This window comes from Ptychodera flava, chromosome 3, assembly GCF_041260155.1.
Source record: "Ptychodera flava strain L36383 chromosome 3, AS_Pfla_20210202, whole genome shotgun sequence".
NCBI classification, from domain to species: Eukaryota; Metazoa; Hemichordata; class Enteropneusta; family Ptychoderidae; genus Ptychodera; species Ptychodera flava.
Window position 1 is genome coordinate 7,370,725 of NC_091930.1, and position 23,157 is coordinate 7,393,881.

The 23,157-nt window shown below is 36.0% G+C and overlaps 1 protein-coding gene across 2 annotated transcripts in view; it reads left to right on the forward strand.

Moving 5' to 3' along the window:
• Nucleotides 1–3,688: 3,688 nt before the first annotated feature.
• Nucleotides 3,689–23,157, forward strand: part of LOC139129478 (hepatic lectin-like) — a 243,157-nt gene continuing 223,688 nt past the window's right edge. The window contains exons 1-6 of one of the 2 annotated variants that reach the window (XM_070695117.1): nucleotides 3,689–3,823; nucleotides 4,790–4,866; nucleotides 5,665–5,821; nucleotides 6,486–6,577; nucleotides 9,390–9,529; nucleotides 11,443–12,026. In XM_070695117.1, coding sequence (XP_070551218.1) covers nucleotides 4,807–4,866; nucleotides 5,665–5,821; nucleotides 6,486–6,577; nucleotides 9,390–9,529; nucleotide 11,443 — 450 coding nt within the window. In that variant the 5' untranslated portion in view covers nucleotides 3,689–3,823; nucleotides 4,790–4,806 and the 3' untranslated portion in view covers nucleotides 11,444–12,026. Of the gene's footprint in view, nucleotides 3,824–4,789; nucleotides 4,867–5,664; nucleotides 5,822–6,485; nucleotides 6,578–9,389; nucleotides 9,530–11,442; nucleotides 12,027–23,157 lie in introns of those variants that run through there. The other variant, XR_011551591.1, reaches the window with a different exon arrangement.

A 23,157-nucleotide genomic window follows, 5' to 3' on the forward strand; every position in this document is an offset into this window, starting at 1 on the left:
TATCAAAATGTCCTGAAAATAAGTCCTATCACAAAATGTACTTTTTATACCGGAATAAGGTGTAGACTGTTAAAGACTGAAATAGGTATACGTTTTAAAGAAAGTATTGGAAAAAGGTCTGCAGGATCAGCTGTAATGGCACCAGGGTTAACAAAATGATATCCATCTTGAAAGTATAAACGGATAATGGTGGTCGTATCCTCGTCTTATAAAAAGGAACACAGCTAAGTTGTTTGAAATTGAGACAGGTAAGAGTGTTGGTACCCCAGTTTCTATAGTGGTTCTGGATGGTCAATAAAATAGTGTATAATGTCTAGCGGATCTGAAAATTATTGACTTAGAATATAATAATCTTGATTAATGGGCCTGTTCAGATGTCATACTTTTGAACTATACGCCTGTTGGCTGTTTAAGATAACAGAGTCGATGTTGAAAACAGTTATTATAAGACTCACATTTTATGGATTCTCCTGGTATAGTTCATTTTAGTATCGTGGGAACAGGAGTACCTGATTGGCGATATAATATACTCAGGATAATCTTTGTTCGGCTGGTATTGAATTTTCAGAATGCATGACATTCTCATCTCAAATTCCATAACTAGTCGTATGATGTATTAAAGCACAAACATAACATCCTCAATTCCTACCAGCGGTTCTAATTCTGAATGTCTACAGGGGTGTGTTTATCCACCAGCAAAACTCACAGGCACACGTGGGCTTGGTAATCTGCTCGATCGATCGATCATCTGCTCGTTTTATCGATCGTGTCTTCGATCTGCCCTTCAGCGTATGTTAGCTGAGGGGGGCGGGGGCAGATCAAGTACCCGATCGATATATCAAGCAGACAATCGATTGATCAAGCAGACGACCCATCCTACGTGCGCCAGTGACCATACTTCAAAGAGTGGCATGTAAACAAAGTGTCTATGAGCGAATGAATTTTTCCTCATATTAACTGAGTTGGTGCCGATCGCAGTTACTTTGACAATTTCAAATGAAAATGTGTCGTACAAGTGGCGATTTTCCAGCATTTCCATGTTTAATCACAGGAAAGCCAATGATGAAAACAAACAAACAAACAAACAAACAAATTAGTCATAAATAAACAAAATATAACAAACAATAAAGCATATAAATATACAAATAAATGTAAACACACATACAAACAAACAAAAAGATAAACAAACAAACAAGCATACAATATCATACAACGTTGAATGTTTATTGTTTAATAGATTTGTATAGCGTTCTTTCTACAATAAAATATTCAAAAGCGCTTTACATCAAGTAAAACAATAAAAGTATACAGTGAATAAAATACAAAACCATTTAAAACAAGATATAAACAAAATCTCATAAAATGTCAATGATATTAAGAAATAATCAATGCAGTTGATAGATGTTTTTAAAAAACAAATGTTTTTAATTTTCTTCAATGCATTTTAATTCTTAAGCACAGTATTTTAAGTTTTTGATCTCTGTGTTCTATTAACCTGATGTCAGAGCAAAATTCTCTAGTCAATGCGACCTCCATGATGCCACTATGTGAGTCGTTCAGTGAGTCTGTACGTCGTAATGTAGACTTGCTCCAAGTCTGTGGACGTGTAAATATCAAAGCAGAATAAATTTACGGAATAAATTTAAATAATTGCAGGCTGTTACGTAAATTTGGGGTTGAACACGGTGGCCCATAGACTTGAAAACCTTGCTAGTCCAGCCAGCCTCGAAAATGACAGATTTAAAGTTTGCTGAAATTTTCCCGAGGACTCTTTCAACTATCCTCTTTCAAAATAACGACTAAAAATTGGAGGTTCGCCGTGCAAATTTTGGTCCTAGACAAACAAATTACCCAAGATTTGAAATTCAAAATGGCCACATTACCGTGTTAAGTCTACGGAAAAAAAGATCGATTTTCCGAAAACGAAGACGGTAGAAAGTTTTCTTAAACCAAGAGTTTTTAAAATGAATCCCAACAAGTGATAGATTAGTAAAGAATTGTAGAAGTTTGAGAGTCCGAATATCTGTACCCTCGGGCATTTTACTTTTATCCGAATGTTGCAAAACGTTACGCGTACGGAACGCGTAACCGCTACTTTGCATTCTCGCTAGCTGTTAGGTTGATTGAGACCTGACTCGTTTTATTGGGCCAGCAGTTTTGGCAGCTATCTTGGATTATTCATAAAAATTGATAATTGTACCCAATTTACCCGTCCAAGGGCACCAAAACCATTCTCATAGCATCTCATGGAGCATAGATGTGGCTTTTTGCATGTGTTGTAGCCAATTTGGCGGTCTAGGTTTCCAGGGAGACGTTATGCAAATCCTTATTTAATAAACTTCAAAGGGAAAAAAATCACAAAGATCACAAAGAACCTTTCCAGGGTCAACATTTTTGAGGTTTGATCATGGGCACCATACTTTTTAGGTATGTAGATGGGTTCCTTTCTTGAGCTTTGTGCAGTGATAAGAGGTGTTTTTTGCCATGTGTCATGCTATTTTATTTTTACGAAATGTGAGAAGCATTGCAGGATAACAACTTCAAAGTGCGACCAAAATTGATGTTCTAGCAGTACACTATGAAAAGTGACATCGGCAAATTGCTGCTCTAAACCTACTTCCTTTTTAAAATGGTTAAATGTATTAGCTGGAAGTAAGAAATCGTTTACCTCAGCTTTTTAATAATCATAAAAATACATAGCAGCATAAGAATAAGACACTGGAAGCGTTCGTTGCATCGATTGACTCGTGCTGGAAATTTGCATTTTTAAATTTGTTTTGGGTCGATTGGCAGCTTTCACGTTAAATTGATTCGATATTTACTCGATTTCTCGCAAACGATAGAAACTAATATGGCTGCAATATACATTTAATCTCACGATGGTTACAGGTACGGCTATCACATTTATTTGTCTTACAAGATATGTTTATACGGCCGCAGATAAATTTTTAAAGTGGCATTTATTTCAATGAGAATGAGTAACTGATTTATTTCACAGTTAATAAAGTTTGTTATAAACATATTCATTGAAGGGTTAAGTTCCTTTACACTGTTTGTTTAATAAACACAAGGGAAATTCTGACGTCTCAAGTCAAGCTTATTGCGATTTCTATATGAGTTTCGTGTTATCTCTACTGTGTGTGCCGGTGTGGTTCTCTTTGTTGAATAAACGATATTAGCAGGATGTCATCATCGTTGTGAGTTACCTTATCATTATATTTAGAAACAGCGAGGTCGCCTACAAAGCTTCCTGTCTCTACCATGGAAAATACAATTACCACAGTAATTGAATATGTTTTCCAAACTCCCATTTTAAGTTGTCCAATGGAATACAGTGAAGCATATTCCTGCATCTTGTAAAAAGACTCAAGGCGTAAAGAAAATTAAAACGAAGTCATCTGAATGCACGTCGAAAAGGGATGATATATTTATTGTTTTACCAGCAACCAGCAATTGCTGACCAGCCGTTTTACTTGACAAATAGCACAGCTATAATAAGCATTAACTGCTATCATTGGATTACAAATCGTTCTCATCTTCCTTTTGAACATTTTTATCTCATGAATATGTAATTCTTTTTTTCATCAAATTTGGTAAGAGATAGTTGTGTTGACATTAAATAATACAATTATTTATACCTGTTGCTGACCAATCAGATTGAACTAACTGCCTATACATGCGCTGGCAGATCGTTCTATAACGCTGACCCTCAAGAACATATAAATATGCATGGTCTCCCTTGTGCAATTCTAAGCTCCGTTTCAGAATAGGAAAAAGCGACTGACAAGATTCAATTGTGACGTCTACGAAGACAAGACACAAGGTAAGCGTAGTATGGTCGTTCTATTAACCCCTGAGTGCTGTAATTTTTCCCACCAAAATTTTAGTGAAGCATTTTGCAAATGTTTGCAAATTTTTCTGTAACGTTTTTGATAATTTTTGACCAAACTGACATTACATTTCATAGGCTACAGTTTTTCATATACAAATTTTGGCAAAAATCTGATAAAAATTGACTGGGGTACATTTTATAAAGGTGACAAAAATAAACTTTGGCGCTCAAAGGGTTAAATGTTTTATCGAACCCATTAGTCTGTATCAAAAGTACCCCGATAGTAAAAATTTATTCAGCCATTCCAGTAAAGTTTGCTTCGCAAAATCTTGAAGTTTTCTTAAATAATAAACACTACAAGAATGTGTAGATGCTGTGTTAAAATCATAGATTTGCTTGGTTCTCGGATAAAAAAAAGCAAAATCCCGCCCCCTAATTCAGTAAAAACAAAAACATACATTCCTCACTGATCCAACACTTTATGGGGCTTAAATTAAGGCGATGGAGTAAGAAAAATTTACAGCGTCAAGTACCGAAATTTGCACGGTGACCCAAGAGTGTCACTCATGATTTTGAAAGAGACGAGTTGAAAGACTCATCGAGGAGAGTTTGAACCAAAGTTTAAGCCTTTTACTGTCCAGGCTCATACTACCTTAAACAGTACTCTGGCGGATAAAGCAAATATGTGCAATACCATTATCGTCTTATGTGTCTTCAAGGCACTCTTTGACCCTTGTAAGGCTCCGTAGAAGTATTACAATCGTAAAGCTTCAGCAGTTTCAAGTTAACATTTGAACGACAAAGCTATTTTGAATAGCAATCTGCAATAGTTTCTTAAGTGATGTACTGTTATGGGCAGCTGACTAATTTTATTATCGCTAAATTGTCTCGTGGTACTTAGTAATAATTGTATTTTATACATCTACAATATACTATCTAATCTCTCTTATATTCCAGCCTCTGACTCAAGGACCATGACGATCTTCAGTGCTAGTATATTTACCCTGCTTTTTCTGGGCGCCCATCTAATCTTGGTATGCAAATATTGTAAATATACTCAGTTTTCTATAAGTTACGTTCATTTTTTTGTGCAGCTCACACACATAAGTTGTGTAGATAACATATTAGATAAAATAATCGAGTGTTTTGGCTAAAGTCAAGTCAGACAAACTTTAAATACAATGTATGCAGACGGGTTCCAATCAGTTTTTTTATGAGACGCACAGATAAACTGTAGGTGGAATGAATGTATGTATGCAGTCACTCGAACGGTTTTGGTAGACAGAACTGTTTATCGACAATATTATCTTCATAGCTTGTGTGTACTTCACAAACATATAGGCATTGTCAAGCTTGGATGATCGTCCTAGTAAGCTTGCAAGACTGAATAAAATCAACTACGGTAATTCTTTAAAATTCAGAAATGACCTTTAATCAATGAACGAAGTAGCTAATATATGAAATACGTATAATCACGCTGCTTTATTGATATAATGCTATTGTATTGACATGAAAAAACGCCCAGCAGTTGTACAGTCTTAACTCGAAAGCCAATTTCCGAAAACGTTTTACCTTTGGAAGCTAACGCTTTCAAATGAATTTATTAGCATTGAGGATAGTCTACAGCTTTCCTTGAACAATAAAATCTAAGAGTATTCAGCGAAGTACAGAATTGTTACAAATTGCAAGACGTTAAGGATTTATTTCCTCTTAGCTAGTGCAGAAGTAGGTAATTCCAGCCAACGTTGCCATCAGCCCGAGTAAGGAAGAATAGACAAGATATCAATGCATCGAATTGCGTAAACAGATATTCATTGTGTATTTTTTTGCAGTGCTCGTGTTGCGAGGATGGTTGGACAGAGCACAGTGGACACTGCTATTATGTCGAACAGGGAAAAATGACATTTGATGATGCGCAGTGTGCATGCAATGCAAATGATGCGTATCTGGTAAAATTAGACAATCAGGCAGAAACAGATTTTGTGACAGGTAAAACACACACACAATTCTGACCCAAGTAATTACTTATAACCATGTATTTAATGTATGTATTTAATGTATGTATGTATGTATGTATGTATGTATGTATGTATGTATGTATGTATGTATGTATGTATGTATGTATGTATGTATGTATGTATGTATGTATGTATGTATGTATGTATGTATGTATGTATGTATGTATGTATGTATGTATGTATGTATGTATGTATGTATGTATGTATGTATGTATGTATGTATGTAAGTGTATGTATGTAAGTGTATGTATGTATGTATGTATGTATGTATGTATGTATGTATGTATGTATGTATGTATGTATGTATGTATGTATGTATGTATGTATGTATGTATGTATGTATGTATGTATATGACATGTATACATGCATACATGCATGCATGAATGCAGTTATGCATATATGCATGCATGCAAGTACGCACGCATGCACGCACTAACCTACGTATGTACGTGTGAATGTTTGTACTTGTACGTTCGTATATGAATATATGTACGTTAGCAATGTTTGTATTGAAGAGTGCGCATTTTGAATTCTGCCGGCACAAACAACCTATCCTATGTTAATCCCCTTTATTTATTTTTTATATATTGAGCACGACAACTTCAAGTTCATTGCAATTTGTTTTGTTTTATAGGCTTATTGAAAGACACCTTTTGGATTGGCACAAGGCGAGCGTGTGTTGGTGGTGATTCTAACATATGGTTAATGATACATGACCTGACTGAGGTAAGAACAATTGATATGATTGTTATTTGTTTTGTAATGCTGATAATGTATGCGGTATGAGTCACTCAGGCATAATGTGCCGTACAAGCACAATTCCTTGTTGTTTATGCCGCATCGTTACACCTCATGTTTTATCCGAGCAAGCCGATACCAACTATGGACGAATGGTCTATGGTCTGAATTGGTGCTCAGCTTTTCGGCGCTGATCGCAAACAAATTGTCTTGTACAATAGAGGTATGATTTTATGTGGCCGCACCTCAAAGAGACAAGCAAAATGAACCCCGTCTCAAACAATGTTTCAGTAAAAGTGGACAGTAGGTACACGTAGCTAAAACCCCAAGTCATTTGACCAAGAATTTATTTTAATTGGGAAATAGGAAGTTGTCAGTGACGACACTGGATTATGATGGGTAACCTTGTTCTGTGTAAAACTGTTCATCTAGACGTTGTGTGTGATATTGTTGTTATCAATAAATGGCAAGGACAAAACTACCTATAACTTTTATAATTGTTTCATGTTTAGCTCACGTGTTCACAGGTGGGCTAATGTCATAGCGATGTCTGTCTGTCTGTCCGTGTGTGTTTGTGTGTGAGTGTGTGAGTGTCTGTCTCTCTGTCTGCCTGTCTGTTTACACGATAACTCGGAAACGCCTGAACAGACTCAAGTCAGATTTGGTACACAGGTACAATATGCTACTTGCAAGAACTGATTAGATGTTGGTTAGTGTGGCTTGCATCTTAATGAAGTTATGCAATATCATTTTTTCCATACAATGGTTTTCCTATGGAGACAGTAATGACAGTGTAGACATATATTAAGAAACACTGCATAAAAACCCTATAATACTTACTGTATTAACATGGATTATTGCCTGTATTTTAGCTGAAGAGTGCATATACAGATGAATACAGTCAAGAATCCATTTTTTGTATTCAGCAAGCCTGTATTCATGTGGATTCATGTGAATTCACGTGTATTACACTATAATACAGGCAACTCATTAATGTGAACTTTTCTGAATTATTGGGTTTTCATGCAGTGAAATACTGCACAAAATTTCATGAAACTTTTCACAAATGACATTCTTAGACCATAAAGATGATATTGTGACTGCCATGTCAATTATCTGCTTATTTGCATATTTAATGAACTTTTGTTATTAGTGACATAACTCTGAAATTCCTGCACAAAACTAGATGATGGGTGCAACAAATATTAATCTGATATATATATATATATATATATATATATATATATATATATATATATATATATATATATATATATATAATATATATATATATATATATATATATATATATATATATATATATATATATATATATATCTTATTATACTTAGAAGCATTGGGCAGTTTCAAGAGAATAAATAGCTCATTTGCATATTTAATGAAGTGTTATAATTAGTCATATAACTCCGATATAACTGCACCTAATTTGATGAATTCTGCTACATATACTGGTCTGACTGACACCTAACTATGGTGTAAAGCACTTAGTAGTATCAAGTTAATTAAGGGTTCATTTGCATATTAAATGAACTTTGTAACTAGGTATATAACCCTGAAATTACGGCACCCAAGTCGGTGTAATCTGGTACAGATATTGATTCGACAAATATCTAATTGTACTGACAAACATTTGGCAGTGTCAAATTAACAAATACCTCATTTTCATATTTTATGAAGTTATGTAATTAGTCATATAACTCCGAAATAACTGCACCAAATGTGACGAAATCTGCTGCAGATAGTGATCCGACAGATATCTAATTGTGGTGTAAAGCATTTAGATGTGTGGGGTTAATAAAGGACTTATTTGCATATTTAATGAACTTTGAAATTAGTGATATTACTCAAAAATTACAGCATTACATTTGATGAAATTTGCTACAGATATTGGTCTGATAAATATTTAATTGTACTGAGAAGCATTGGGCGTGTCAAGTTAATGATTTGCTCATATCCATATTCAATAAGGTTTTGTAATTAGTGATTTAACTATGATAGTACTGTGCGAAAGTTGATGAAACCTGCTAAATATAATGTTATAACAGATATCTGATTGTTCTTATTACACGCCTCACACGAGTGTCAATTATATTTCGTATGAATTTGGTTTATTGACAGGAATATTGAAAAATATAATACAATAAATCCTCGTCAGAGATGCTTACTCTGGCAGTAGACCATATACACGTCTAGTCTTATCAGAAGTCTGTCTTCTACTCCGCGTCGTGTGCTCAATTGATCTGCTGTCAGAATGTCTGTCTTTGTTCTTGTGTTTTGGTTAGTGATTATCCTGAGGTGTGCAAATGTTGCGTAACATCTCCTTGCTCGGTGTTTGTCAGTCACTTTAATATGAGACAGGTCAAAAGAACAATTGTTTTACACAACTTCATAAGAGTAAAAAAGGATGCAGTAATTCATGTCATACTGTATTATTTCATGCGTCCAGTAGTGTCTGATAAATGTCATTACATGTTGAGTCATCAGCGGTCAATTTCAATGCTTGATGAGTAAGTTTGTAATTTTGTCAAACTCAAAGTCATTCCTTCCATTCAGGGGTTACATTAGTAGGTCAAGTTGTTTTGTTGAGTACTGTTGAGTCTGTTTACTGGATATCCAACATTTTCTGTGAAGCGAACTACTATTAATGAACCTGTTGTGAAAAACGTGAGCACCTTCAGTTCATATCTGGTTACTGCTTGTATTGTCATATCAATGATTGCCACGGGGTGATACGATGTTTTATATCATAATGAAACAATTACTATTTTGTGTTTGCTAGGCTACATTCACCAGCTGGAGTCCACATGAACCAAATAACAGTGGGGGTAACGAAAATTGCGTAGAAATTCGGACCAGCAATCTTTGGAACGACCTGGAATGCAGTGATGAGCTGAAATCAGTGTGTGAAAGAGGAAAGTGGTGAGTACATCGGTTGCATATTTAAATTATATCTTTATCAGTTATCGAATTCCCGTTGTGTTTTGTTTTGTTTGAAGAACACCAAGCGCATACCTACAAGATAATCATATGTAGACTGAATGTGCTCAGGTTCATTACATAATAGTACGCTTCTAAACAATCATATGTCTGCCATAGATCGCACATTACTCTCATAGTTAAATCACTAATTACAAACTTCATTTATTATGCAAGCTACACTGACCAAAATCTAATCAGTTCTAACAATTTCTATATGGTATCCGTCTACCAAATTTGACTTGAATCCGTTCAGGCGTTTTTGAGTAATCGTGTAAACATGTAGACAGACAAACAGACACACACACACACAGGGACAGACAGACATCGCTACAACATTAGTCCGAGTGTGTGAACACGTGAGCTAAAAATGACAAACAGTTTATCAAACGTTAGAGCTATTTCAATCATAGGTGCAAAATCTCTTCCATTTATTTCAAAGTCGATTATTTTGCATGACCCATTACTATTCTATGCGATTCGAAAGGAAACTTCGTCGACATACTGGCATTACACGAATCCGATGCCTTTGACATCAACAGTGAACATTTGTCCCAAAACATTGCTCCGCAGAACAAGTGTATCTGATTTTAAGTTAATAAACGATAAGAAGTTACAAAAGTAAGGAATTTTATCTCCTGCAAACGTTCATACAGCGCCACCTGTGGCGGGGGTCAAGAGGTCATCGTGTAGGCTTGTCCTATCCTCCTTTGCCTTGAGACGGTCCTCCAGGCAAGACTGCTATTTCGGCAGCTTGACCTAATATGAACTTTAACAACGGTAACGGTATTTATATTCCTTTCTTCACAAGAAACCATGCCCCTATCCGTGTTCTACTTTTGGGGCATTCTCTCATGCGCCGTCTAGGAAAACATACGCGCCGGAACTCACTAATTTTTGTTTGTTTGTCCGAAGCGTGTTTGTGAGTGGTATAAGCGGAGGTAACTTTCTCTGAGGACATCATACGTGAGAGACGTATCGCCAGATTTTGTATTTTCGACATCGGTACATACGATCTCTGCAGTGTGCATGATTCACCCGAGGCTATTGCTCAGAGGATTATTTTCTTCATGCAGAATCTCCATCGGCATTTCAACGTTGGAGTATTACCATCAGTTTTAAGCTAAGTTTTGCACCGTGCCCGGTGTATAGAAAACATCCGGGACATCAATGCACGTGTAGACGCCCTGTACAAAAAATTGAGGGAGGCTTTGGCGGGAAATCCCTTTGTGTTTTTCTGGTCACATGTCGCGTTATGGCGGTCATCGCTACAAGTATTCTACAGGGATGGGTACACTTTAACGCGCCGGGTATGCGCCGGGATTATCGGAGTGTACGAGGTGTTTTACTTCGCGCTTGTCTAGCATTGGCATCATTTTATTATTATTTTTTTAAAGTTTTAGTTGTGGCATCAAACCAGGGCATGGGAATCATGTGTGTGAATCTTGCTACATACTACTCCCCACGCGGCTTGTTGCTTTGCTTGGAGCACAGCATCACTACCATTGATGTGGGGCCTTGTCCAGCATTGACAGCGTTTGCAGGGGATAAAAATGATATATCCATACAGGTAGCCCATGAACCGCAGATATGACAAGCAATACCTGCTTTGTATTTCTACCATTTCAAAAATAAAACAGTAAAAAGTCGAAACAAATTAGCAAGAGAGAGAGAGAGAGAGAGAGAGAGAGAGAGAGAGAGAGAGAGAGAGAGACAGACAGACAGACAGACAGACAGTGACGGAGAGAGACGGAGAGATCGACATTAATCTCATTAATAGTTTGCTGCTCTAGGAGAATACTATGAACAACATTATTTTTTTATTTAACATTTCGATTACTTTCTTCTTTACGCAGATGCCGGAAGCATACAATATACCCTTCTTCAATACCAGTCTATTTATTTAGCAATAATTTTCAACTTTAAAATCAAATGTATGGTGTTGGTGTAGTTCAGTACCCTTCTGCTCTGTTCTCTACATAACCACATATATTTACCTGTAACCAAACTTGGTAGAAGTTGTTACACCTTGAATACAAGAATGTAATTGACAGAGTAAATGCTATTGGGATGCTCGAAGCCAAGAAGACATTGGTTCCTAATGATTGTCTCTTTCACCATGAGCTCAATCGATATGTAATTGCTATATAATAATATTAAAATATATCTCATAGCAAACAAATGTATTTTCACACGTATCCTCTCTTGCAAGGATTCACAACTTTTCCGTTCTTAGGCACGTTTTTCTTTCATTTTTTTGCTCACGTGTGCATATGGTTTACCGATGTCTGTATGTGTGTGTGTATGTGTGTCTGTCTGTATACCCGATATCTCAAGAAGTGCTGAAGGGATGTCAACCAAATTCGGTACACAGCTTCAGGATCTAAATGGCAAGAACTGAAAAGGTTTTGTGGGCGTGGCTTGGATATTAATAAACTTATGAAAGTTTTAATTTTTCTGTTTCATGGTTGTCTATGAGAGAGCTTTCGCTAAGGCCGCGTATGACAAATGTCAACGATCGATTGACGAGATCGGCTGTGAAAAGAGCTAGTGTTGATTTCAACCTCGATTCGACTCACTAGCTATTCAAGACAAAATATCGTTTAGCAAATTAGCTTTACCCCTGGTGACTGATCGTTTCTCTCGCTGCTCGATCGCCAGAAATGACTACATACGTTCTCCACCATATACTACTAGCCTCATGGCAATATCACTCGCCCGACCCTAAATATGGAAGTGCTTATGAATATTGGGTCAAAGGTATTGAAATGTCCAATCAGGTTCGTGCACAGAGTCCAAGGCCGTGACCTACTTCATGTACATCTGCCGTGTTTTGATTTGTCCATAAAAGTATGTTTGTTCTCCTTTATAAGCATCTTTTTTAGTTCTAACTGTGTCAGATTAAAAAGGTGAGGTTGTTCGTGAAACAAATTCCGAGATAGGCTTTTGCATGCGTACGATCGACAATTCGTGTTATGGTTAGACGTGATGGTCATTTTTGGCTTTGTTGTGGAACATGTTGAATCGTCTCCGCGGACATGAAGGCACTGGGCCGTGGTGCAAACATATTCAGCCAAATTATAGTTTCAAAGCAAACAGTTCTATCACAGAAACACCGTCAATTCTCTCTAGCAAAGTTGCGTTAAATATTCAGCAGAATGTCACATAACATGAAAAGTGTGATGGGATCGAAGTGACTTGGTACGAGGTGACCAAAACCAGTGTGAATTACTGTGGTCGAAGCGGACAAGGGTAGGGATGACCTTCAGAAGTCTGTTTCGTCGCATTTTGTTCTCAGCATCACAAACATATACGCCTCTGTTTATGTATCACTGTACAGCAAATAGTTACATTTGAGCGCCCCGTAAATGGGATCCTCGTTTTTTACGAACCCGGAAGTGTGTCTCGCTCAATGCATTTCCTATCGATAGCGAGGGAAACTGCCCGCGTTCCATGTACCTTTTTTTAATGCCAGTACAACGCTATCTGTGCAAAATTTGTGGCGATATGCTCCCGTGTGATCGAAAACCTCTCTTATTCTAACATGGACGTAGTTGATTGTGGACTTCGATTTCGTAAATGTGATCATGATGTCCATGAAGTGAGTTGCGGTTGGCGCATGTAATGCAATCTTCCCCCGCCTGCGGTCCGATATCCCGCATAAGGCATAAGACCACAAGAAAGATTGCCAGAAATCCGTATTTCAACTCTGTTGTCGTTTTTAAGTTGACTTCATTGCTTATCGGAGAGGTATTTCCAGGACTGGGAGCCATGGCAATGCAAATCTATATCTTTCTCTGTACTGCGCCCTCTTAGATCGCTTCTAACTAATATCACTAATTGGTTGGAATCATTTGAATTGATAATGAGTAAAATTAGCCATGAGCATAGTGAATGTATAATTCTTGGCGATTTTAATGTGGATATTCAGGGCAATGACCTCAAAAGCGAGCAATGGAAACGCTTTTTTTAAGTTGACTATGGTTATACACAATTGATCAATCAACCAACAAGAATTAAAAGCAACACGAGCTCACTAATTGACCATATTTTTGTTTCTCATCCAGAAACTATAACCCAGTCTTTTGTACCTCAATACCAAATAAGTGACCATTTACCAGTTTGTGTGACTCGTAGGTTAGCAGGCCATACTAAAAATAAACATGACACCATATGGTATCGCAGCATGAAAAATTTTGATGCGGATACTTTTTTGTCAGACTTACAATCTATGCCCTGGTCCACATTGGAATCGATTGAATGTCCAGAAAAAATGTTGAGTTCATGGATGGAGTTCTTTTTAACAGTCTTGGATAAGCACGCTCCTATTAAAGAAAAACGTGTACGTCATCCATGTCGACCCGAATGGTGGAATTCAGAAATAGCAGACGCCATTCGCACTCGTGACAAAATTAATAAGAACAACAACTTTGAGACTTACAAATATTGGCGATCAAGAGTGAAGAAATTGATATTCAGTGCTAAACGTTGCCATTATAACAATCTCCTTTCAAACGATCAGAAGGACATTCATAAATTTTGGAGGGCTTTTAAGACATTGTACCACCAAGAAAGTAGTTAGCTCTGATAAATTCCTTATTGACCAAAATTATGTCAGTGATCCATCTGTGATAGCAAATTCGTTTAATAATTACTTCAAGTCTGTCGTAGATGACTTGTTATTGGCGAACAGCTTGATTTCAAACCCCAACAACAGCCACGACAAACTTAGCGAGCTAGTCGAAATGCGCAAAAGTCCCGTTTCATTTTTTGATATTCCACTTATAACAATGGATTATGTCACGTGTCAATTATTTTCCTTAAGTTTAAATAAGTCAACGGGTACTGACTGCATTCCAGCGAAATTTCTCCGATTGTCGGCAGGTGTAATTGCACCTTCTCTCACAAATATCCTCAATTGCTGTATTTCAAAAGCATACTTCCCGTCTGTGTGGAAAGTAGCAAGAGTTACACCTATTCATAAGAAAGGGTCAAAGGATATATTAAGTAACTACAGACCAATTAGTATTCTGCCTGTTCTTTCTAAAATCTTTGAACGTCATATTCACAATAGTTTTAATTCTTACATGGAATATAACAACCTTTTTCTCAATAACCAATCGGGTTCCGAGCAGGCCATTCCTGTGAAACTGCGCTGACTACTTTGGTAAGCAGTTGGTCACTTGACATTGATCAAGGAAATGTGATTGGTGCTGTTCTGTTAGATTTAAGTAAGGCATTCGATCTTGTCAATCATAATGTTTTACTTTCAAAACTTAAGCTTTACGGATGTACAGATCATGCACTGTCACTTTTTAATCCTATTTGACTTCACGTAAACATTTGTAAAATTCCGAGGTCGCTGTTCTAATATCACAAATTTGGAGGTTGGCGTTCCACAGGGATCGATTCTCGGCCCTCTACTATTCATTACCTACGTCAATGATTTGCCACTGTATTTGAAAAACTCAAAATCAACATCATTTGCTGATGACACCACAATTTATGTTACTGGTAATAATATTGGAAAAATTACGACGGCACTTAACACAGATCTTACGAACATGCGTGACTGGTGCTTGAACAATAGATTATGTATAAATGCAAACAAATCAAAGTCTATGTTAATAGCATCTGCGCACAAACGTTCTCACTTGAATGCGCAGTCTCTGTCTGTTTCTGTAAATAATATAAATTTAGACTGTGCTAAGAGCGAAAAACTACTTGGTGTCATGATAAACCATACACTGGATTGGTCTGACCATATCCGATCGATTGAATCTACAGTTAAGCCCAAATTATATCTTTTATCAAGAGTCAAACGATTCTTGACTCTACATTCAAGGAAGATATTTTATTGTAGTTTTATTTTACCTTACCTTTGTTACTGCTCTATTGTTTGGGGTTCAACATCAAATACTAATTTACAGATTTTAGAGCGTCTACAAAGACGTGCAATTCGTATTATTCTCGATACTGATTCCAGTGTGCCAACCAAGGATCTTTATCATAGATTAAGATGGTTACCACTCGCTTTTAAAATTCAATTAAACAGGCTGGTCCTAGTTTTTAAAGCTAAGAAAAAGCTCGCACCAAGCAATATTAATGAACTTTTTAACGAATACCGTCCTTCGAGAAACCTACGATCTGCAAATAAGCATCTTTTAGATATTCCAAGAGCAAGAACAGAGTTTTTCAGAAAGTCTTTTCAAGTAACAGGTGCAATTGAATTTATAATTTACCTTTTTATCTTAGGGAGCTGGAAGATGTTAATGATTTTAAAAAGGCTTGTCATAATTATTTATTAACCAAGTACATCGAAACTTGTTAATGCTGATTTCACACGCACTGTATCATTTCTTGCGTGATTTGTACTGTGTTTCTTTAATGTTTGATTGTATTTGTGTTTCGTTTCTTTTGTGTCTCGACCTTCATGAAAAGAGGTTTTCGTAACCTATGGAGTTATCGAGATTAATAAATAAAGTTTAAATAATAAATAACTCCTGAAAACAACATTAGAAATCAAAACCATGCGGACATTTGCAAGCCAAGAGTTCAAAGATCATTTTCGCGTGCGGGAACATTTGGTCACCAATGAAACTTTGCGTCTCAAAGCGTTAAAGTTGAGTGTGCGAAATTTGTATTGCTGGAAGCTTTTTTGTTTGCCAAGGACCTAAAACCTGCCATCTGATTGGCCCTAATGATGGCATGATGTACTTTGAAGATACTATGATATAACATTATTGAAAGTCATTAACTAGTTTTATGTCAGCCAATTCCTTATTTGTATTTGTAATGAACATTTCTAATTATGGATAATATATAATATATATATATATATATATATATATATATATATATATATATATTATATATATATATATATATATATATATATATATATATATATATATATATATATATATATATATATATATATATATATATATATATATATATATGAATTGACTCAAGCACAGTTGATGAATCTTGCTACATATATTTAAGACACTGTTAGACATGTTATTGAAATTCGTTAAGCATTTTTACTTCAGCCAATTTCTAATTTGCATATATATATATATATATATATATATATATATATATATATATATATATATATATATATATATATATATATATATATATATATGAATTGACTCAAGCACAGTTGATGAATCTTGCTACATATATTTAAGACACTATTAGACATGTTATTGAAATTCGTTAAGCATTTTTACTTCAGCCAATTTCTAATTTGCATATTTGATGAACTTTCTTAAGGTTCCAAGACAAGAAATTTGACCTTTTAATCTAACAATTCTCTAACGTTTAATAAGCTCAGAACCCCCGTAATGTATACATTTTCTGAAAGCCTAGATATACGGGAACATTTTGTAACCACAGTGTCACCATTGTTTACATAACTATCACGTGAGAGGTAATTTGCATAACCTTTCAAAAATCGTTTTCCCTATGTTTTGTCTCAATACTTCAAAATATCTGATTCAAACTTGCTGGAATGCAAGCTGTCACAACGCTCTTCCAAAGTGTGTCTCAGATTTTTTATATCTTGCTTAGTTTTTTTTGAGCACAATTTTAAAGAAATCAACTACGGTTAAATTCACTGCTCTGGAAGTTTTTCTGGCATAAAAACTGTTTAAGAAGGTTTAAAAAAATTCTGAGACACACTTTTGAAGACCCTTAGGACAGCTTGCACTCACACAAATTTCAGCCACATATCTCAAAGCATTGAAACAAAACATAGGGAAAACCGATTTTGAAAGGTTATGCAAATTACCTGTCACGTGATAGCTATGTCAACAATGGTGACACTATGGTACTCAAAATGTTCCCCTATATCTACGCTTTCTGAAAATATATAATTTACGGGGGTTCTGAGCTTATTAAACACTAGAGAATTGTTAGTTTAAAATGGTCAATTTCTTGTCTTGGAACCTTAATTAGATATATTTATCTGTATTGGCCACAGTCGAAAAAACTTGCTATGTACATTAAAGATACTATGATACCACATTATTGAAAGTCATTTGACATTTTTTATTTCAGCCATTCCAAATTTGCACATTTAATGAACTTCCTGGGATTTACTTGTTAAAGTTTGCAAGACATGCTGTGTACATTGATCATTATACCAGGTTATAACAGTATTGAAAGTCATTTCGCATTTTCATGTCAGCTAATTCATAATTTGCATAGCTAATAAGCTTTCGTAGTTTGTCATATATAGCTTTAAGGACTTTACCAAAGGTATATAAAGTGGTTATAAAATGACATACACTACTCGAAGAAATAAATTATTTTTATTTCAGCTAATTATACATATTTGAATACTTAATGACCTTTAGCATCGATCTTTAGTGAATTTGTTCATTGTGTTGATCATAACACTTTCAATGAAGTTGCAAACATGTAGCAAGGGTTCAAATTTGCACATAAAGGCAATATATAATGAAACAAGTGAGCACTTTCAGTTCATATCTGGTATTGAAATAAATCAGGGATAATGATCTTATAACCCTCCTTCCATGTGTCTTTCTAAACCAGTCTAGATTTATCTTATTTTGGTAACTTGGCGAGTGTAGTTTCGATGAAAGTCGGCCTGCCATATACAATTTCTTCGTTGTTAGATGGTTGGCTCGTCTGGTACACACAGTGAAAACTAGTGGCAAATCAACTCAGAGTTCTCGACGATTGACATCAATATCTTGAGAGACAGGCAATCAGGCGATCCGGGCGGTTTATCCCGTGGACTGATAGCGGTCTAGTCTAGCGATCCTGAGACAGTTTTTAGTTCTCCGGCACAGAGATGGCTGTCTTTCTACACGAAGGGTGAGGGGTTATCATCCTGTAAAGCGTAGTAGAGGTACGCAAAACAAAAACGATGGAACGGCCTTTTTAATACATGGTAGTCTAAAATTACAGATACAGACACACAGACACAGACACCACCACACACACATACACACACAATTGACACACACATATCTATCTATCTATCTATCTATCTATCTATCTATCTATCTATCTATCTATCTATCTATCTATCTATCTATTTATATATATATATATATATATATATATATATATATATATAATATATATATATATATATATATATACATATATATATGTATATATATATATATATATATATATATATATATATATATATATATATATATATATATATATATATATCATCTTTGAAATTATGTATAACCTTGCAGAACGTTCGTGTAGACCAAAAGTCGACTGGCATTCACTAAGTAAAAAGAATGTGAGCGGCGTACTCCTCCCTCACGCAACGGACGACAAGAATTGATTGGCAATTACCTAACAGGGTATTGATATCATTCCTAAAGTAGTTCAAAAGTATAAAAGAGGAATCGTGGCAGGTATGCGTCTTGTATTTTACAAATAAATAACGTCGGGAATCTCGGTTCGCGCATATGATAATTATTCCCTAATATTTTTCGTCGTTCTGCTAAAAAAATACCCATGACGTAAAAAACCGTGTCACCACTCATAATCGACACGTGGAGAAATGGTCGTTACATTTAATTACTCGTGTTTTCTTTCTCTGAACGAAGATATCTTTTAGAATTATTCGCGAAAACTTGTACGTATTGCGAGTGAGAATATTGCAAAATAACATGACCCAATGTTAGTTTTACAATGCATTCATCACACTTATGGCCACGAAACTGGAAGTGATTGAAGACAATAGTCTAATGCACACATTTAACATGTTTTTTTCACTACTGCTGCAAAGTTCATTCCACTTTTATAATTTCCCAATGATTGATACTTTTCCATTAAAATTGCAAAAAAGTAGGTTGCTTCATGATAACAATAGCAACTCGTCATTCCATGGTTTTGACAAGCTAGGTGGCTTTTGTTAAGGTCTGCTACAATCAAGATAGGGGGTCTTGACCATGCAAAATACTACTTTGAAAGAAAGGGATTTAGTGCTCCATCAACATTTTGGAGCTATGCTGATGTTTTTAGGTAAAGTTGTGAGGTTCAATCACACTACATACAAGTGCAGTCAATTCCGTTTGATGCTCCGTACACACTGAGTACTACTAGCTAGCAGGTTGGTGGGGTAGAGTGACCGTGGTTGTCAATAAAGTCTGCTTTAAAGTTTCACTGCCCAAATTGTTTGGTGAAAAGTTAGTGGTTCTTTTAAAAATGATCTAGGCTTCCGCTTCAAACATCATTGTCTGGTTATTATCTTGTTATATTTTACATGTAAAATGGGTGGGGAAGTACGTGACCCGGCATTTGCCCCAGGATCCAGTGGGACACACATCGACTTGCTCATACCATGGATCGCAAACAGTAACAGGGTAACTAATTTTCCTTTAATGTTTCGGTTGAGACGAAAAAATAAGCCCCGATTTGAGTGCGTCAAGTGACCCATGTCTGGTACAAATTTGGGGGGGGGGGCATTGTTTTTAATTTGTGTCAAAAGACGAAAGAACGTGCTCTTCGCAAAATACTGAGTTGGCTCTGAACTTTCTGCCCACGGGCAAGTGAGGGCTAGTTTTGCGCTAGTCCGTATTATAAATCAGTCTGTCCCGAACATCGGGCGAGTGTAATTTTCAGGTCCTGCAAGTACCTTAGAATGGACCTCATACATTTATATATGGATTTTGTGAAGATATCTTGAATTTTCTATTTTTTAATAAATTTTTGGGTGATTTTCTTCATTTTTCGTGAAAAAAATCTCTGAAATATTGTATTTAAACCCATTCTGAAACAAAATGTGAGCGACCCTATCTCATTGACGGTATTTTTCATTAGCTACTATAGAATGCCAGATTTCTATGTCTGGTTCTGAAACTGACAATGAACACAATGTACAAGTTTTTACTTAACTGTTTCTTTGATTTCCTTAAATATTCATCTCATGTCATAATTGTTTAATTTTACATTGTCTTTCACCCTGTCAACACAAGTGGCATAATATTTGCTCCAGGTTTTCAATTGCCTGGAGATTTTACTGCCCGTAAAGCTTCACAAAAAATGAGTATCTGTTTGATACATAATTTTATCCATTATTGACTGATATTTGAAATTCAAAACGGCCGCCTTTCCTGTATTATCGTTATTGGGTAAAATAAAATTCCCGATTTTCATAAACTATGCAAATGCTAAGTTTATTTATTCCATGAGCTTCAAAATGAGCCCCAACAAGTGGAAGGTCAATTGGATATTGAAAACAAGTTTGCGAGTCCGTATTCTATAGTTAATGGACAAAGACGCCATTTTGTAAAATGAAAAAAGTTTGGGAGTCCTAATATTATTTCGTCGCCGAGGCGTATTCATATCATTATCGACAAAGACGCCATATTCTAACTACGAGTAGAATCGTAGGTGATATCAAAGTGTCCTGAAAACGAGTCCTATCACAAAATAATCTTTTTATTCCGGAACTAGGTTCAGACTGAAATAGGTATACGTTTTAAAAGAAAGTATCGTTAAAAGGGCGGCAAGATCAGCTGTAATGACACCAGGGCTAACAAAATGATATCCATTTTGAAAATATAAACGGATAATGGTGGTCGTATCCTAGTCGTATAAATATGAACACAAATAAGCTGTTTGAAATTGAGACAGGTAAGAGTGTTGGTACCCCAAGTTTCTATAAGTGGTTCTGGATGGTCGAAAAAATAGTGGATAATGTCTATCGGATCTGAACATTATTAACGTAGAATATAATAAACTTGATCGATGGACCAGTTTAGATGTCATACTTTTGGAACAATATGCCTGTTGGCTGTTTAAGATTAAAGAGTCGATGTTAAAAACACTCATTATAAGACTCACACTTTATGGATCTCCTGGTATAGTTCATTTTTAGTATCGTGGGAACAGGAGTACCCGATTGGCAATATAATATACTCAAGATAATCTTTGTTCGGCTGGTATTAAATTTTTAGAATGTATGACATTATCATCTAAAATTCCATAACTAGTCGTATTATGTATGCACAAACAAAACATCCACTATTCCTACCAGCGGTTCTAATTCGGAATGTCTAAAGGGGCGCATTTATCCCCAGCAAAACTCACAGTCCGTCAGTCGTGCGTGGGTTGGGTAATCTGCGATCGATCGATTGTCGGCCCGTTTTATCGATCGTGTCTTCGATCTGCCCTTCAGCGTATGTTAGCTCCGTAGGGCGGGGAAGGGGCAGATCTAGTTCCCGAGCAGACAATCGATTGATCTAGCAGACTACCCATCACACGTGCGCCAGTGACCATACTTCAAAGAGTAATATGTAAACATATTGAACTGAGTTGGTTGCCGATAGCAGTTACTTTGACAATTTCAAATGAAAATGTGTCGTACGAGTGTCGATTTTCCAGCATTGCCATGTTTAATCACAGGGAGGCAAGGGATGAAACAAACAAACAAACAAAGAAATAAGCAAATAAATAAACAAAATATAACAAACAAAACAAGCATACAAATACACAAATAAATATAAACACACAGACAAACAAACAAAAAATAAGCAAACAAACAAACATACAATATCATAGAACGTTGAATGTTAGTGTTTATTAGATTTGTATAGCGTTTTTTCTACAATAAAATATTCAAAAGCACTTTACATCAAGTAAAACAATAAAAAGTATACAGTGAATAAAAATACAAAACCATTTTGAAACAAAATATAAACAAAAATCTCATAAAATGAAAGAAATGACAGATCGATTTTCCAAAAACTAAGACGGTGGAAAGTTTTCTAACACCAAGAGCTTTTAAATGAATCCCAACAAGTGATAGATTAGTAAAGAATTAGAAAAGTTTGAGAGTCCGCATACCCGTCCCCGAGGCGCATTCTACCTTAATCCGAATCTTGCAAAACGTTACGCGTACGGAACGCATAGCCGCTCTACTCTGAATTCTCGCTACTGTACGGTGTAGTTGCGTCTCGTCCTGTATTTCAAACAAAATAACGCAACTGCGCATGCAATTATCCAATCGATATATTTTACATCAATAACAGCGGTAGATCCGACGTGTAAAGTTGCCTTTATTTCATTTGTATTCAATAATCAAATACCTGCATATAATTCACGTTTTACCGATCGCGATGCGTCACTTGCACCCACACTCACATGATCGACACGCTAAAAAAACAATTACACTTTTTGACCTCAACAAGATCTGGAACCTAACACATGCTTAACATTAGGGGAGCACATTGAATAGCACCACCACTTTCGCGAGAAAGCGTGATGTATGTACGGCGTCTATCTGACAAAATGTGCACAGTGCAGTCGGGTCTGCTACCTGTATAAGTAACTAGTCTGGTAAGAAACAGCTGGCCTTGGCCCGGAGCTCCTGCCATCGGGTTAGCATTTATTTCGCAAGCGGCGCATATCTGTTAGGTTGACTGAGGCCTGGCTCCTTATAGCGTGACAGGTAGTTTGGCAGCTATCTTGGATTATTCATGCAAATTAATAGTTGTACATCCCGGGCGATGACAGAAATGAATTCCTCAACCCCATTTACCTATTCAAGGGCACTAAAG